The 18,946-nt window shown below is 41.2% G+C and overlaps 1 protein-coding gene across 1 annotated transcript; it reads left to right on the top strand.

Moving 5' to 3' along the window:
* Positions 1-299: 299 nt before the first annotated feature.
* On the top strand, positions 300-11,219 carry LOC134436667 (zinc-binding protein A33-like). Its single transcript, XM_063185978.1, has 8 exons — positions 300-695; positions 807-902; positions 1,017-1,247; positions 2,082-2,104; positions 2,192-2,310; positions 2,727-3,203; positions 7,555-7,570; positions 10,204-11,219. The coding sequence occupies exons 1-8, from the start codon at positions 300-302 to the stop codon at positions 10,256-10,258; spliced, it is 1,413 nt and encodes a 470-aa protein (XP_063042048.1). The 3' UTR covers positions 10,259-11,219.
* The last annotated feature ends 7,727 nt before the right edge of the window (positions 11,220-18,946 follow it).

The raw sequence follows: 18,946 nt of genomic DNA on the forward strand, positions 1-18,946 counted from the left end.
TTTTCTTGCACTGTTTTGGTTCAAATGTTGAAACTAGGTTTACCTGAGGTAATACTTTGGAAAGGAAACTAGTCCCCATTTTATGAAATTCATTTCATGTGCATGATCAGCTGGTAACATGCTTTCATGTAGTGGTCATTAGTTGTACGGCAAGACACACACACTCGTGCGCGCATGCAAACAGAACTGACCAAGGCTGTGAATTATTAATTGGGCAGTGACCTGCAGTGATCTAACATGCAGGATTGGAATAGGTATCCATAAACTATGTTTTACGGTTTTATCTTGTTTAGGAGAAAATGGCATCAAAGTTCGAAGAAGATCTTACCTGTCCTGTGTGCTGTGACATCTACAAGGATCCTGTCTTACTGACGTGTGCTCACAGTGTGTGTAAGGCCTGTCTGCAGCAGTTCTGGGAGACAAAGGGATCTAGAGAATGTCCCTACTGCAGGAGAAAATGTTCAAAAGGCTGGTATCCACCCAACATGGCATTAAGGAACTTGTGTGAGACCTTCCTACAGGAGAGGAGTCAGGGAGCTTCAGCAGGGTCTGAGGTGCTCTGCAGTCTGCACAGTGAGAAGCTCAAGGCCTTCTGTCTGGACGATAAAGAAACTGTGTGCTGGGTTTGTCGAGACTCAAAGAAACATAAAAGTCACAACATTAGACCTATAGATGAAGTAGCACCTGAACACAGGGTGAGAAATTATTCACATAGTTACAAGATGTTGTAACCTAACCACTGTAATCATTTAGTAAATATTATTTTGACATTGTGTTGTGACCAAAATAGTGTTCATTCCTTTCAGGATGAGCTCAATATCAAACTGCATCCCTTAGAGAAGAAACTGAAGAAATTAGAAGAAGTGAAACTCCTCTGTGATCAAACAGCAGCTCACATTAAGGTGACACATGAATCAGTACATTAAGGAAGACATGTCATGATGATATGAGGGTTACAGGGTTGAAGGAACTTTAACTGACTAATTGTAATACGTTTCTGATGTGTTTGTTTATAGACTCAAGTGCATACCACTGAGAGGCAGATCAAGGAGGAGTTTGAGAAGCTTCACCAATTTCTTCAAAATGAAGAAGCATCCAGGATAGCTGCACTGAGGGAGGAAGAGGAGCAGAAGAGTCAGATGATGAAGGAGAAGATTGAAAAGCTGAGCAGAGAGATCTCATCTCTTTCAGAATCAGTCAGAGCCATAGAAGAGGAGATGGAAGCTGATGATGTCACTTTCCTGCAGGTAGGTTACACTCCTTCTGGGCAATGAGATTATTATTGTGCCTTCGCCTGCCGGTAGCCTACCTTGGGTTGTCCGGCTGTGTGTGAATCCGTGCGTCATATTTGTTGTTGTTGTTTGTGATGAATCAGACACACTTTTATGAAACTATTGTATTAGAATCAATGCTTTTGGCATGTTTAAACAGGTATACAATTAGATGTCCTGAATCGTAAAATCATACAGTATCTTTTCTATCTGATTCTCCTAACAGATATTACCAGTAACCTTTTCACTCTTTGTTTGTCCATCAGTTACTGTGGTGAACAGAGCTGTTAGTGAAAAGAAAATCAAAAGATAGCTTCGCAGACTGAGAATATTACAGGATAACTCATAATACATACACTGTTAATGATTTTTGATACTGATACATGTGTGTGAGAGAGTTGGGGAAGGATTGGTAAATGATACAGAAACCATTCATCATTTCCAAATCCTTCCCCGACTCTCTCACACACATGTATCAGTATCAAAAACATTAACAGTGTAGGCCTATTTTAATGATTAAGTAACGGGAAATAATAAATAGATAATGGTTAACAAATGCTTTACAAAGGGTTATCTAAGGTTTGAATAATGCTTAACAAATGCATAACTAATGCTTAACAAGAATTCTGTATTATAAAGTGTTACCATACACTATATGTGTGCATGTGTGTATCGATGTCATTACTATTCTAAATAAGATTGTGGCACAGTGTGTTGAAAAGCATGGTATTGATGAATACAATTCATAAAATGAATAAAATGAATAAATGCAAATCAAGGTGGTTTTAACAATATTCTATTTCTTTCCAGAACTACAAGAGCACAGTGAAAAGGTGAGTGATGTGCCTCCTGTCTCTCTCTTGTCTGTGGTTCTGAACCCAAACCCACACAGCAGCACTGACTCCTGAATGTTATTCCAGAGCCCAGTGCACACTGCAGAATCCAGAGAAGCTTTCAGGAGCTCTGATCAATGTGGCAAAGCACCTGGGCAACTTGAAGTTCAGAGTCTGGGAGAAAATGCAGGAGATTGTTCAGTTCAGTAAGTAGCACACACACACACACACACACACACACACACACACACACACACACACACACACACACACACACACACACACACACACACACACACACACACACACACACACACACCTCATCAGGCATGCCCCTGTCCCTTCCCCACAACACACACAAACACGGTCATACCGGGTTCTGCACTGTTCTGTATGTGACCATTTGTTACCCAGATAAACCTGCTGACATCCACATTGTTGTCATGGTACGCAGAGGAAAAACCAAGTGTTTTTCGGTTCACATCGCAAACCAACTTTCTGGTCCCGCACGCTCAGACTTTCGGTTCGACATTAGGTGCAGGAAGGGGCACTGTCACAGGTCTTTGTCGTCCTGAACGCATCTTTAGTGTTCAGCTTCTGTGTGTTTTCTTCCTCTCTGCAGCTCCTGTTACTCTGGACCCCAACACTGCACACCCACAACTCATCCTGTCTGAGGATCTGACCAGTGTGAGGTTTGGTGATGAGGAACAGCAGCTGCCTGATAATCCAGAGAGATTTGATTGGGGTGCCTGTCTCCTGGGCTCTGAGGGCTTTAACTCAGGGACACACTGCTGGGATGTGGAGGTTGGGGACAACACAAGGTGGAATGTGGGTGTGATGGCAGAGTCTCTCCAGAGGAAGGGAGACTTCACATCCTTGAGTGGGCGGTGGTATGTGGGTTGTCATGATGGTAAATATGGAACGAGTGCCCCACCACAGCCCCCCACTTACCTCACAGTGAAGCAGAAACCCCAGAGGATCAGAGTGCAGCTGGACTGGGACAGAGGAAAGCTGTCATTCTCTGACCCCGATAATAACACACATTTACACACCTTCACCCACACTTTCACTGAGAGAATGTTTCCATATTTTGCTACTCGTTGTAATGCCTGTTCCCTGAAGATGCTACCAGTGAAGACCTCGATAAGAGTAGAGCAGCACAGATAGAGTCTCTCTGTGTGTGTGTGTGTGTGTCTCTCTCTCTGTGTCTCTCTCTCTCTCTCTCTCTCTCTCTGTGTGTGTGTGTGTGTGTGTGTGTGTGTGTGTGTGTGTGTGTGTGTGTGTGTGTGTGTGTGTGTGTGTGTGTGTGTGTGTGTGTGTGTGTGTGTGTGTGTGTGTGTGTTTACAATTGACGACCACTCGTTGAAATAATCTGCTGATCTTCTGATCATGCAGATGATATGAATTCCTAAAATGGGGATTTGTCTCCTTTATGAAATACGTCATCAGGTAAACTTAGCGTCAACATTTGAAACAAAAGTGTGTGAGCACGTTCATGTTTGGGTTTGTATGAGGATATGTCAAGTCAAGTCAAGTCAAGTAGGTTTTATTGTCAATTTCTTTACATGCACTGGTCATACAAAGAATTTGAAATTACATTTCTTGCTTTCCCATACAGACATAGACTAATCTAGGTAAGGACATAGACAGTATAGACATAGACAATATGTGTGCATCTACATGCATGCACGTTCACTATTTGTTGATGTAAGTCTTGTGCTGATATTGTCATGCTGTGTCATGTTATAGGCCTGTATATTATAATAGAATATATATTATAAATTATAATTGTTGTACACAATGGCATAATGATCTGGGCCACCAATACAGGATCAGACATTACTCAAAGCTTACAGGCCAAGTTGACCATTTTTTTTGACAAGAATGTATTTGATTCTGAAAAACTTTTTTGTTTGTTTGTTAAAATTACACTATGTCTTTAATTTCTGATTGCATCTTTCAATATGATAAATGTGTTAAATGAAACAGAATACAAAACTGGGGCTCAACCACTACACCAAAGAGCCAGACTCATTTGCATGTTGCATGATGTTTCTGTTGTACTTTGTGTATTTGAAAAGGCAAAATACAGTATTTTGATCATTCATACAGTTACTGTTTTGTATTTTGTATCTTATTTATAACACTTTACTGTTGGGTATTTTGTATTGTATTTGGAAATAGCCTACATTTAGTTGTATCTTTGCCCATCCCTGCCCAAAAGTTGTGCTTATGCTGACAGCGGGGAAACATAATTGTTTTCGTCACAGAGGTGGGGTATCAGTGAAGCACGACGAGGACGCGAGCAAGAGGAGAGGACGGGAGGTCAGATAAAAACGAGTCACGACCACTTGTTGGGTGAGCTGTAACCAAAGACCTGTAACCTGTAAGCTGTCCTGTCTGCAAAGAAAGTCACTACCACCTGTATCCAGCAGAGGGCAGCAGCAGAGAGAGAAAGGAAACTCCCATCATGTCATGTCATAATGTCTGTAATAGGCTTTTTATTGGTGAGTCCATCAGTCAGTCAATCAATCAATTTTATAGCACATTATCATACATAACTGTCAATAAATGTGCTAAAAAGTAAAGAAAGAATACAGGAGAAAATGGTATCGTAGAAAGTATAGTGTAGATCAGGGGTCCCCAAACTAAGGCCCGGGGGCCACACCCCTTTGACCAGCCCTCCACCTCTCTGCACCTCACCATTTGAACTGTCCCAAAGAAGCAATCCTCACAGAAAAAAATAATAAATGATAAAATGTATTTTAAAAATATTTTATTTTGTTTATCAACAGGCTTTCCTTCAATTTAATTTTCACGAACCTAGTGTGAATCACCAGAAATGTATTGTCTTGATAGTTTCTCATCTCACTGTGATATAAACAGGCCTACCATTTCTATTGTATCACTCATAAACTGTCAATCACCATATTTTTCTAACCTCTCCTTGCTAATTTGACATGGTTATTAGAAATTAAAAGGAATACTGTGGAATTTCAAATTGAAAAACATGTTAAGTACACACTTCTTTTGCAAATCACTTGTGTTAGAAATTATGGTTATAACAGGCCCTCATGATTGATGCCGGCCCCTGATCACAGTCAGGAACGATAATGTGGCCCCCAGAGAAAAAAGTTTGGGGACCCCTGGTGTAGATGGTAGATACGTGGTTATGACCAAAGGCAGATGAAAAATGAGGCTGTTTTTAATTTCTTTTTAAAAACATGATACTGTTGGGGCCGTTATAATTTGGACAAGGAGCTGATGCCAGCATTTGGCAGCATAATGCCTAAATGCCATTTCACCCTCCTGGATTTGACAACTATTATAGGCACAACCAGTAGAGGAGATTCTGAAGACTTTAGTCACCTATAGGACAGGGGTGTCAAACTCAGGCCCGGGGGCCAAATTTGGCCCGCCGAGTCATTTTATTTGGCCTGTGAGATCATTTCAAATGTGTATTACAGTTGGCCCTCATACATCATTAATGTACAGTGTACCAAGACTTGAACATGAAATTTGATGTTTCTCAGAAGTATGACTGGGTCCAGGCCAATGACACGGCTCACACTCCTATGCAACACAATATGTGCCAGTGTGTGTGAAATTAAACTATGAGTATCAAGTGCGTGTCTGCACGATTTTAGTCCATTTATTAAAAATAAACCTTGAGCTCGGCCCGCGACTTCGTTCCATATTTTGATTTTGGCCCTTGGTCAATTTGAGTTTGACACCCCTGTATTAGGATGATATTGCTCTAGCATATCTGCAATATATTTAGGGCCCACCCCAGAAAAGGCCAGGGGATCCGTGAGGTGCAGATAGACCAGCTGAGCAGCTGTCATTCCCCCATCCTCCACTGGGGGAGCAGGAGCACGCTGGCCATCTAGAGGAGGAGCACGGCCAGGTCCTGCTGCATGAGATGAGCCTTTCCCTGTCTCTTTCCCTCTGCTGCAGTGGCAACCCAGCTGAGTGTGTGTGTGTGTGTGTGTGTGTGTGTGTGTGTGTGTGTGTGTGTGTGTGTGTGTGTGTGTGTGTGTGTGTGTGTGTGTGTGTGTGTGTGATAGTTATTTCTGGGAAAAAGATAAAATAAATAAAAAATAAACATTTTAAAACATTTTAACACACCATGCGTGAGGTGTGGAGGGACAGGTGGAGAGGAGGAGCTGAAGTGGGGAGCATACACACACACGTGAGTGAGTTGTTGGCCAACCAGTCCATGGGCGCGTGACCTCGGAGGCGGTCTGCATACTCTTGCAGACGGGGATAAGCAACTGCGGGGGTTGCAAGGTCTGTCTGCAGTCGCATTCATCCCGCGATAGTTTGGCACCATGTGACATGTCACCTTCTCACACCAAAACCTTCTATTTTCAAAGATCTATACGTGACATTAAGACAGTGTTTTCAACTATGGAGAATAATTAATAAAAACATAACTAGTCAATATTTTCTTTGAAACTTTTTCTTTCTTTTTTTTTCAATTTTAGAAATATAATACATCCTAAATCATAATGTCATGAATATCTATATGTTTAATACCTTATGACTCATGTAGCAGAGTCATGTATTAAAAAATCCCCAGAAATTTGGAATGTCAAAATGGGGTCCCGTGACAAGAAAGGTTGGGAAACTTTAAGCAGATTAAGGAGAGAAAACAGTAAATCAGTTGCTTTGAAGGTTTTGCCAATGTTACTAACCTACATTAGCTTGGCTATAGGAGTGGAATAGCCTTCCTTAGACCAGGGCTATTCAATTGGAGGCCCCATGCAGGGTCTGATCCGGCCCTGCATGGCAAGCCTCTGCAATATCTGAACAAAATGAAAACATGGACGTGCTATCTACGTATATATAATTTCATGTTCGGCCCTTTTACTGTGAGGAATATGATAAACTGGCCCTCAGTGACTTGTAATTGAATAGCCCTACCTTGGACGGTACAGTGCCTGCTGCTTCTGCCCAGTGGTGTAGTGTGTTTTTTAAAGTGGGGGTACGCGATTTTTAAAGTCATCAAATAGTTAGGCAGCTTATCATGTCAAACCCCCCTACTGTCCTTAATCTACCGTCATTGCTTCTCCGTTTCCATCTGTTTGGTCAATCACCTGCAATAAGGCTATGTGATTATCCCTTTTTTTATTCAAACATGGGCAGAAGATTTTTTTTTAAATCTCACTTCAGGAGAAGTGGGTGGACCGCGTACCCCCGCGTACCGCGCCCACTACACCCCTGCTTCTGCCTCTCTGAGTCCCTCCCTCTTCCCCTCTTCCTCCTTTGAGAATGAGGAAGTGAAGGCTGAGGTTCGTACGTAGGGCAGCTCTTTCCCCTGTAACGCTTCAACACGTTTGTGACACTTTTTTCTTAAATAGAAGATTTTTTGCTTTTGTTTAATGACTTGCAGAATGAACGGGGCATGTTTATATTAATACATTTACAATTGTATTCCATTAATACAGTTAAAACTTTGAGATTGTTTCTTATTCCACCAAATCAAAAGTGGAAGTAAACGGGCTGCAACAAGTGTCGAAGGCTGGTGTATCGTAAGTACTTTCAAATTGTCTTGCCCTGTTTTGATTCAAATGAAATCTGAGGTAATATTTTGGAAAGGAAACAAGTCCCCATTTTATGAATTAGGCCAATGTGCATGATCAGCTGGCAACATGCTTTCATCTAGTGATCATTAGTTGTAGGCCTACTGCAACACACACACACACACACACACACACACACACACACACACACACACACACACACACACACACACACACACACACACCTGACCAAGACTGTACATTATTAATTGGGCAGTGACCGGCAGGGATCTCTCATGAAGGATTCATGAATATGTTTTACTGTTTTGTATAGGAGAAAATGGCATCAAATTTTGAAGAGGATCTTACTTGTCCTTTGTGCTGTGACATCTACAAGGATCCTGTCATACTGACGTGTGCTCACAGTGCGTGTAAGGCCTGTCTGCAGCAGTTCTGGGAGGGGAAGGGATGCAGAGAATGTCCCTACTGCAGGAGGAAATGCTCAACAAACTTTGATGTCCCAAACATTGCATTAAGGAACCTGTATGAGACCTTCCTACAGGAGAGGAGTCAGAGAGCTTCTGTAGGGTCTGAGGTGCTCTGCCTTCAGCATAGTGAGAAACTTAAGCTCTTCTGTCTGGACGATCAAGAAGCAGTGTGTTTGGTTTGCAGAGACTCAAAGAAACATAAAAATCACAACTTTAGGCCCATAGATGAAGCAGCAGTTGAACGCAAGGTGAGAAGTTATTCATATAGTTACATGGTCTTGTAACCCCAACCTTTGTAATCATTTAACAAATGTTATTTTGACATTATGTTGTGACCTTAATAGTGTTAATTTCTTTCAGGATGAGCTCAAGATCAAACTGCATCCCTTAAAGGAGAAACTGAAGACATTTGAAGAAGTGAAACTCCTCTGTGATCAAACAGCAGCTCACATTAAGGTGAGACATGCATCAGTATATTAAGGAAGAAGTGTCATGTTGATTTGAGGGTTACAGATGAACTTTAACTGACTAATTGTTGTCATATTTCCTTCATGTGCACAGTAAAAATTTACAAGGATTTCAGAGTAATTTACTGTGAAATCTCACAGTTAATTACTCTGATGTTCTGGTACACTATGCTACTGTGATGGTCACACGGCACACAGCAAATTAGTCTGAAATCATTGTATCACTTGCCATTTCTCACCTAACTTGCACATCACAGTATTTTACTGTGCTCTTCAAGGATAACCAGCATGACAAAGTGATAAACTAGGAAACATCACAGTAAACTACTGTGTGGGCGGAGCATCTATTAAATTATTAGTGCATTGGGGCACAACTTCAGTCAAAGACAGGTTAGGCTCTTCATTACAATCAGACCTTTCATTGACATTTTCAGCAAATTACTTTATTCTTAATGTCTTGTGGTATACATGTATACACCCATCATCAGTTGACTACTTTATCCCCACTCTCTGTCAAGTAACAGAAGAATGAGCTTATATATATTGGGAGATATACATGACCATTTTCATGATGGTGGGAATATGGTCATTTTTCTTGTGTACCACTTTAAATAGTACAACCCCTACAATAAACACAGAATATAACAAGGAGTAATATTTTGAAGCACACTTAATATATTCCTTCTAGATAAATGGCTCTCCATAAGTGCATTGCATGATGGGACACGATCTGAAGCACGTATGTCCTAAGCCCCTCCCCCTCAGGTTGCACATATTGACATGAGGAAGTGAGAAAAAAGATGACCAAGCATGGGAAGACATGTAGCAAACAAGAAGTTGATGACTAAATAGTTTGCTGTAAATGTCCATGAAGTGTCTGAAGGCCCAGATTGCGCTATATGGCAGTCTTGGCCTAATGGTTAGGGAGGTGGACTTAAGTTCAGAGGGTTGCAGGTTCAAATCCCTTTGAACCCTACATTGCCCTAGGGACAGCAACCATTGTTGTATATTTGTATATCACTTTGAGTAAAGGCGTCAGCCCTCAACCCAACTGACATGCCTTCCCATTGAACTTTCGCCCACTTCAAGTGTGTAACAATATCTTACTGTGAACTCACAGGGAGTTACTGGCTACTAATTGCATTCATTTCACAGTAACATACTGTGAATTCGTCATATCACTGATTCTTGAGAAAGTGGCTAAAACAGGTTGTAATGTTGACAGAAAAAAACAAAGTGAATTACAAAATTATATGGTATATCCTCGTAGACTAAGGTCTTGGCTTTTCAGAAATGCACAAGGCCAATCTCCCCATTATGTATTTTTTTCAGAAATCAGGCTTTTCTCCGATCATACCTTGTTTTTTGTCAACACCGTCAGACACAATTAAAAGTTATTAAAATTGTATTGATTTGGTTGCATATGTATCTGGAGTTTTTAAGTGATTATGTGTATTTTTTGGTTCACACATATGCCTTTAAATGTTGAAAATTCACTTTTGTTCTATTTTAATACTGTTTCATGTGTTCTAATTTTAAAATATGCACCGTCATACGATGCTTACTTAACGCCTAAATACAACAAACATTTTTTTGTAATTTCACAAATATTCGTGTAGGCTTAAATTGGCTATTACTTTGATATTTCAACAACTCCTAAGGAAAATGTTGTAAGCACATTCCTTTAAAATGTCCAAAACTCCTTCTTACGGTGGTGACTTAAGAACTGACAGTGGTGACAGTAATCTGAGAGTGGTGAAAGTGGCCTAATTAGTACCTGCATTTAGCAAAATAAATAGCCCTCTCAAGTCAATGGCATCTTGCATAAACACTTTATTTTTGTGTGTGCACAGTATGAGCATGTGTTTTTACTTCATTAGTTAGATTACCTAGGAAGTAAGCCACTGGTTGTTGAAAATGTGGTAAAAACAGCTTTTAAGTTGTTCAAATCCAAAATATAGAGGTGTATTATCATAGATGTAGGTCTTGGCTGTGCAGTGAATGCATTGGCCAAGCTCCCCATGTTTAACATTTTTCATAAAATGGGCTCTTTCTTGTTTTGTCAACAGCGGCAGACAGAATTAGAAGTAAAAACACATGTTTACTGTATTAAAGTGAATTACTTTAACAATTCAACATAACTGTAGATACTTATTGTATGCATATTCTTAAAACATGTCAAAAACACTTAAAACATGTGTTTTTTGGTGAACTCCATCAGATGTCACCACCGTCAGGTTTTCTGACAAAAAAACCTCCAAATGCACCTCAGTGGTGGCTAGAGTATCATTTTGGATCACAATTATTACTAACATGCCTAGTAATGTTTCATTAACCAGCACAATTTAGTATAATATGGAACAACATGATGAGCAGAACAAAATCTGACGGTGGTGACATCTGACGGTGTGAGACAAAAAAGCACTCTTTTAAATATTATGCATTGTTTGTTCACATTAGCCATTTCATTTTCGCTCTGTTTCTTGGGTGCTTCATACCTTTTCTGAAAAAAATTATATTTATTAACATTAATGTAATACAATACTATTAAAACCCCCGACGGTGTTGACAGTTTATGGTTGGGACAGTACCAGTGTCCAAACAAATTAACAAATTGAGGACAAAATAATAAACTTACAGGAGCTTCAGTGATGGTGAAGTAGGCAGTAGAGCTAAAGGTTTGAAAAGGGGTCCTCAGTAATGAAAATTACCTTGTGCATACCTGATTTTATTGTCTTTTAGAAAAAATCTGACGGTGGTGACCAATATGCTGGACACATTTTGAGCAATCAGTAAATAATAGTAAATATTGGTTTACATCCACTATGTGCACATCTGTAGAACCACTTTAATATGGTCTTCCACATCATGGTGATATTGTTCAATTCTGTTAGTGATTTTTGTATTTTAAGTCAATTGAAATGATGATGCCAGTCCTTGGGACAGGCGTTTTTAGAGGGTGTGGACAGGTTTATAGCCATGAAAAGTAATAAAATTACACTTAAATATTTCAAACAAAAATGTATTCGTGTGACAGACCCCTTGGCCATTACCTGGGTTCATTTTGTTTGTGAAAATTTAGTTGATTTTCAACAGAATTAATATTTTACTGCAGGGACATGTTTTTGCCAAACTTTCAAGAATCAGTGATATCACAGTTAACTACTGTAAAGGCGTCAGCCTTCAACCCAACTGACATGCCTTCCCATTGAACTTTCGCCCACTTCAAGTGTGTAACAATATCTTACTGTGAACTCACAGGGAGTTACTGGCTACTAATTGCATTCATTTCACAGTAACATACTGTGACATTCTGCCATAATTTGTTACTGTGAAATCCAGAGAGACTTTTCGTCATATCACAGTTAACTACTGTGCTGTTATAACAGGTGTTTGCTTCCTCTAGGCCATGATTGGGTACATTATGTGGCTGCCTTGGCCTAATGGTTAGGGAGGTGGACTTAAGATCAGAGAGTTGCAGGTTCTAATCCCTCCTAACCCGGCATTACCCTAGGGACAGTAACCAATGTTGCATATCTGTATGTCACTTTAGGTTGCTCCTGGCCATGATGGATTGTAATTACTTATTGTCAGGCCTAATTAGAAGAAGGTCTATGATTGGAAATGTTGCTGGTTCTGCTTCCAACAAATGAAGTTGCAACCAATGTGCTACACAAACACTTTTTTAAGTTGGCACCTGCTAATGCCTTTGTCTTGGATGTGCACGCCAAAACTCCAGCATCCAATTTTAAATCAGAATATTGCCACCTAGTAAAAAAAAATAGGCTATCTTGTGAAGTGCCATTGCACAATTGAAAGTCAAATGCTTGACATGATTGACATTGCCTACCATCAACCAGGAACAATGGTAGTGCCCAATCAATCTGTCAATTAGTACCTGCCCTCACTTGAGTATATAGGACTGTTACAAGTTCATTGAATTACTTCCTGCAGCTGCCACATGCCTGATTACTCTGGTCACATGGTTAACTTTCACCTCTATATAAACTCAGACTGTCACAATGCTTGAGTTGCTTGCCTAAATGACTGGTTCGCTGGCTCTCTGTCCGGCTTGTTGGTTAGTGAGCTAACTGACCGACCAACTGACTGTTTGTTGGCCAGCTGGTTGGCTGGCTAACTGACTCTTTTGGTTGACTGTATGGCTGGTTTGTTAGCTGGCTAGCCATACAACTGACTTGTTTGTTGGTTAGTTGGCTGACTGAGTGTTAGTTGGTTAGCCGGCTCTTTGGCTGGCTAGCTGACTACTGACTCTTTTGGTTGGCTGGTGGACTGGTTTGTTGGCTGGCTAGGTATTTAGTTGGTAGTGAGTATTGTGGTAGCAGGTACCCTTTTTGGTGTGTTGCTTACTTGGTTAAGAAATTTCAGGGTTGTCTAATTATGCTCAACTAGAGTATTCTATGCACACTGGTTAATGTACTCTCATCCAGGAGATAGCAATTATTAAGTGGTAATAATATTGCACATACTGCAGAAACTTGAATTTCTCTGTGGTTATGGAAAGTTTGGACGTTGGATAGCATGGATAGTTGGATAGTATGGATATTTTTTGTCTATCAATACAAGAGAACAGTGTGATTCACTGGTTCCATGCCACAGTTGTCTCAGTCATGGTGGGGAATGGGAGGTGCCACAATAACATGGTAGCTACCTCTTTTGTGGTGATGAATGGAGGGGCGGGATCATGGTAGTGTGGGTAGGGTGACAGTAACTTACTGTGGTGTGGCCACAGTAAACTACTGTGAGAAGATCACAGTAAACTGTGAGGATGGCCACAGGGAATTACTGGCTACTAATTGCATTCATTTCACAGTAGTTTACTGTGACATCACGGGAATATTTTTTACTGTGTGTCTTGTATTAAATGTTTCTGATGTGTTTGTTTTTTAGACTCAAGTTCATACCACTGAGAAGCAGATCAAGGAGGAGTTTGAGAAGCTTCACCAGTTCCTACGAAATGAAGAGGTAGCCAGGATATCTGCACTGAAGGAGGAAGAGGAGCAGAAGAGTCAGATGATGAAGGAGAAGATTGAAAAGCTGAGCAGAGATATCTCATCTCTTTCAGAATCAATCAAAGTCATAGAAGAGGAGATGGAAGCTGATGATGTCACGTTACTGCAGGTATGGTTACACTCCGTCTTTAGGCAATGAGATTATTATTGTGCTTTCGCCTGCCGGTAGGTACCTTGGGTTGTCCGGCTGTGTGTGAGTCTGTGCGTCTGTCATACCTGTAATATTATTTTTTTGTTTTCAGTAAATCAGACACACTTGTATGAAATTGCATTAGAATCAATGCTTTGGCATTTTAAAACAGGTATGAAATGTGCTGAATCATAAAATCATACAGTATCTTTTCTTTTTGAACCTCCCATCATAATACCAGTAACCTTTTCACTCTTTGTTTGTCAATCAGCTACTGTAGTGAACAGAGCTGTTAGTAAAAAGAAATCAACAGTTAGCTTCACAGATTGGGAAAATTACAGGATAACACATAATACATACACTGGTAACACTTTATAATACTGACAAAAAAGCATTAGTTGGGGAAGGATTGGTAATGATACAGAAACCATTCATCATTTGCCAATCCTTCCCGATTCTCTCACACACATGTATCAGTATCAAAAAACATTAACAGTGTATGTTAATGATTAAGTAATGGGAAATAATAAAGAGATAATGGTTAACTAATGTTTGACAAAGGGTTATATAAGGTTTGAATAATACCTAACAAATGCATATCTAATGCTTAACAAGAAGTTGGTATTATAAAGTGTTACCCATACACTATAGGCCTATGTGTGCATGTGTGTATCTATGGCATTACTATTCTAAATAAGTATGTGGCACAGTGTGTTGAAAAGCATGGTATTGATGAATACAATTCATAAAATGAATAAATGCAAATCAAGGTGGTTTTAACAATATTCTATTTCTTTCCAGAACTACAAGAGCACAGTGAAAAGGTGAGTGATGTGCCTCCTGTCTCTCTCTTGTCTGTGGTTCTGAACCCAAACCCACAGCAGCACTGACTCCTGAATGTTATTCCAGAGCCCAGTGCACACTGCAGAATCCAGAGAAGCTTTCAGGAGCTCTGATCAATGTGGCAAAGCACTTGGGCAACTTGAAGTTCAGAGTCTGGGAGAAAATGCAGGACTTACTTCAATTCAGTAAGTAGCGCGCACACACACACACACACACACACACACACACACACACACACACACACACACACACACACACACACACACACACACACACACACACACACACGCCTCATCAGGCATGCCCCTGTCCCTTCCCCACAACACACACAAACATGGTCATACCGGCTTCTGCACTGTTCTGTATGTGCCCATTTTTTACCCAAATAAACCTGCTGACATCCACATTGTTGTCATGGTACGCAGAGGAGAAACCAAGTGTTTTTCAGTTCGCATCGCAAACCAACTTTCTGGTTCCACATGCTCAGACTTTCGGTTCGACATTAGGTGCAGAAAGGGGCATCGGCACAGGTCTTTGTCCTCCTAAACGCATCTTTATTGTTCAGCTTTTGTGTGTTTTCTTCCTCTCTGCAGCTCCTGTTACTCTGGACCCCAACACTGCATACCCAAAACTGATCCTGTCTGAGGATCTGACCAGTGTGAGGCGTGTTGATAAGAAACAGCAGCTGCCTGATAACCCAGAGAGATTTGATTGGGTTCGCTCTGTCCTAGGCTCTGACGGCTTTAACTCAGGGACACACTGCTGGGATGTGGAGGTTGGGGAAAACACATGGTGGAATGTGGGTGTGATGTCAGAGTCTCTCCAGAGGAAGGGAGACTTCAGATCCTTGAGTGGGCGGTGGGTTGTGTATTATTATGATGGTAAATATAGAACAGATGCCCCATCACAGCCTTCCACTCTTCTCACAGTGAAGCAGAAACTCCAGAGGATCAGAGTGCAGCTAGACTGGGTCAGAAGAAAGCTGTCATTCTCTGACCCCGATAATAACACACATTTATTCACCTTTACACACACTTTCACTGAGAGAATGTTTCCATATTTTAGTACTGGTTGTAATGCCTGTTCTCTGAGGATGCTACCAGTGAAGACCTCGATAAGAGTAGAGCAGCACAGATAGAGCAGTGTGTCTGTGTGTGCGTGTGCGTGTGTGCGCGTGCGCGCGCGTGTGTGTGCGTGCGTTTGTGTGTACAAATAAATCATCACATAATCACTAATACATTATTTGGTGTAAGACTAGTGTTGATATGCTCATGCTGTATTCTGTTATAATCCTTTATAGGCTAGTTGAGGTTTGTTTTCCTCCAGCCCTGGTCTCCCAGGGCATGTTTGGTAATGTGAGATGTACATCAGTAGGGATTCTACTGTGAGCCTTCAGCCTTATAGGGATCAGAATGCCATGGGTTAGCAAGTGCATTCTGGTCAGTTGAAGCAAAGTTGCCAAAAACATATATATGTGAGAGTCGGAGGGGAGATAACAGCTGTTTTCTGATCCTGTTTACATGTAACATCAACATCTTCATCTTCATAGTCTTTCCCATTTTGGGTCAAAGGGACCAACTGGAAGGGGCAGAGACTTTGGTCCCGAGGTCATTTCCCAATCCTTCCCCAACATTCTCTCCACACTCCGTTCCGGACTTTCTTTCTCTGTCCTATGTCAAATTTAGGCACCAAGACCTAAAGGAAGACTTTGAGGGAGGCCATCAGTACCATTTATTAAAGATGTTGCAAAATATGCTTTGAGTGACACAATACAAATCACGCCATGCTCCCTCCATTACACCCATTAACCCTATGGATGGATGCAAGTCATAGTGGGCAGCCATGGTCTGATTGGTTAGGGACTCAGTCTTGGAATCAGAAGGTTGCAGGTTCTAATCCCATACAATCCATGGCTGAAGTGCCGTTGAGCAGGACACCTATAGCCCCACATAGTGGCTTCAGGGACTGTGTGCAATCAATGCCATGTAATACTGTAACTGTAAGTTGCTTTGGAAAATTGTCAGTGAAGTGTAATGTACTGTAATGTAATGTCAAAGTCTACTTCATCCTATATTTTCCTAGTCTTTTATAGACCCCTGTCTTTTTGATGCGATGCCAGGCTGAACGTCTACCTATTATTTTCTAAAATGCTAAAATGGGCAAAACAATTCTTTAAAAGTGTCATATCTATAAGGAGGGAATGGCTTTAGGATGTATGTGTGTTCTCTGTGTGCACGTGCGTCGTGTGCATGCATACTGTGCGTGCTTGCAATTGATGAACCAAATGCTTGTGTTTCCACACACTCTGAGTGCATCCCAATATGTGACCTTGCCTCCTCCACTTGCCTCCTCCACTTGCTTCTCGTCATGATGACATCACTGACAACAGCATTATATTTCAATATCTTGCAAAAGCTCAATTGTAAAGTCTTTTTCTCATTTGCAATTGGGATGGTGAATGAAAAACAGTCCCTCAAAAGTTGTTGTGGCGAGGCTGACAGCTGGGAAACTTTATCGTTTTCTCCACGGAGGAGGGGCCAGGAGGCGGGACGAGGAGACAAGCACAAGTGGAGGAGGCAAGGACACATATTGGGATGCACCCTGTATTACAGAGTTAGCAATGGAATGAATGTCTATTCATGTTTTATACAGTGAGACCAAAGACAAATTTTATGCAGACATTAAAATAAAGTCTATTCTATTTTATTTTATTCTTTTATTTGTGTGTGTGTGTGCGTGTGTGTGTGTGCATGCATGTGCGTGTGTGTGTGTGCGCGTGTGTGTGCTCTCAATGAATCGAACAATCTCGTGCAGCTTCTCCCAGACTCTGAACTTGAGGTTGCCCAGGTGCTTTGCCACATTGATCAGAGCTCCTGAAAGCTTCTCTGGATCCTGCAGTGTGCACTGGGCTCTGGAATAACATTCAGGAGTCAGTGCTGCTGTGGGTTTGGGTTCAGAACCACAGACAAGAGAGAGACAGGAGGCACATCACTCACCTTTTCACTGTGCTCTTGTAGTTCTGGAAAGAAATAGAATATTGTTAAACCACCTTGTTTTGCATTTATTTATTCATTTTGTGAATTGCATTCATCATTACCATGCTTTTCAACACACTGTGCCACATACTTATTTAGAATAGTAATGACATAATGGGGAAGATGAGAGAGACAGGAGATACATCCCTCACTGTAACTTGTCCAGGGCCTGGCCAACACCATCAGTGGCCCTGCCAGGGTTGGACTGGCCATCTGGCATAGCGGGCATTTCCCGCTGGGCCCCACCCCCGCACCCTCGTGGTGCTGTTGGAATATTGTATGGAAGTGATGTAAGAACAGAGCTCTGTGGAAGATGAGTCAATTGCACCACCTGCAGGAATCTAGAGGTAAGACATGCAGGTACAGGTTCCCACTAGCCTGATTATCATTGACTTTCAACTCTCTTCGAGACTTGGTCTGACCAAGAACACAACAATTAACATTTCCAAAATGGTATGGTTGACCCACCTCCCTTAGTTTGCTAATGGTTGTTTGCTTCCCAACAAAATGGGAGGAGCTCCAGTTTTTTGGGGACTCAGAAACGATATTTGTCTTGCTCTTGGCCTCACTAGAAGCAACACTGAAGGTGTTGCGTCACTAGGAGGGCACAGTCTGGCTAGGTTCCCACTCTCCTGTTTTCAGAGATGGGCCTAAATAACAATTACGATTTCCTTATGGACCAGAAACTGATAAAGCTCCTCAGTTGTGTAAGGAAGCGCCTCCAAGAAGTTATCCAGTTGCTTACAGTTCAACTTTTTTTCAGAACCTCTGACCATTCCCAGCTTTTTGGTTCACAGTCACTCTTCAATTCAGCTTGTTTTCCAGGTCTAAACTTTGCAAATGTTTGTGCAGTGTGCTTGTGAACTGTGATGTTGTAATTGACATATACAGTAGCCATTTATGTAGGCTCTGCTTTCTACTAGGGCATGATATTAGGGCCCTTAAATTTTGAGGTTTAAAAAGTTGTGTATAATTTAAAAAAAAAAAAAAAAAGTAGGGTATACTGTACTGCTTGTGTGAGCCTGGTATTTTGTGTCGGAATGAGAAGGGGGGAGGGGGGTGGCACATTAACGCAGTTAGTCTCCGAGCATCTGTTAGAGCAATGTTTCCCAACCTTTTTTATTTTGTGTACCATTAAAGCCTTTTCGTTGTGCCATGAATACCCATTAAGTCAAGTTCTATATCGCTTTCTCCACCCCAATGTAACTAAGCTCCATATATTTGTTAAAATAATTTTTTTCCAAGTACCCCCTGCAGTGTGCTCGCGTACCCCCAGTGGTACACGTACCCCTGGTTGGGAAACACTGTGTTAGAGTACATTACC

The sequence above is a fragment of the Engraulis encrasicolus genome, chromosome 20 (genome assembly GCF_034702125.1).
Source record: "Engraulis encrasicolus isolate BLACKSEA-1 chromosome 20, IST_EnEncr_1.0, whole genome shotgun sequence".
NCBI classification, from domain to species: domain Eukaryota; kingdom Metazoa; phylum Chordata; class Actinopteri; order Clupeiformes; family Engraulidae; genus Engraulis; species Engraulis encrasicolus.

Coding starts and splice junctions, on each gene's coding strand:
- LOC134436667 (XM_063185978.1), top strand. CDS start 300: ATGGCATCAAAGTTCGAAGAAGATCTTACCTGTCCTGTGTGCTGTGAC. Junction 696..806: donor AAGTAGCACCTGAACACAGG/GTGAGAAATTAT, acceptor CATTCCTTTCAG/GATGAGCTCAATATCAAACT. Junction 2,105..2,191: donor TACAAGAGCACAGTGAAAAG/GTGAGTGATGTG, acceptor ATGTTATTCCAG/AGCCCAGTGCACACTGCAGA.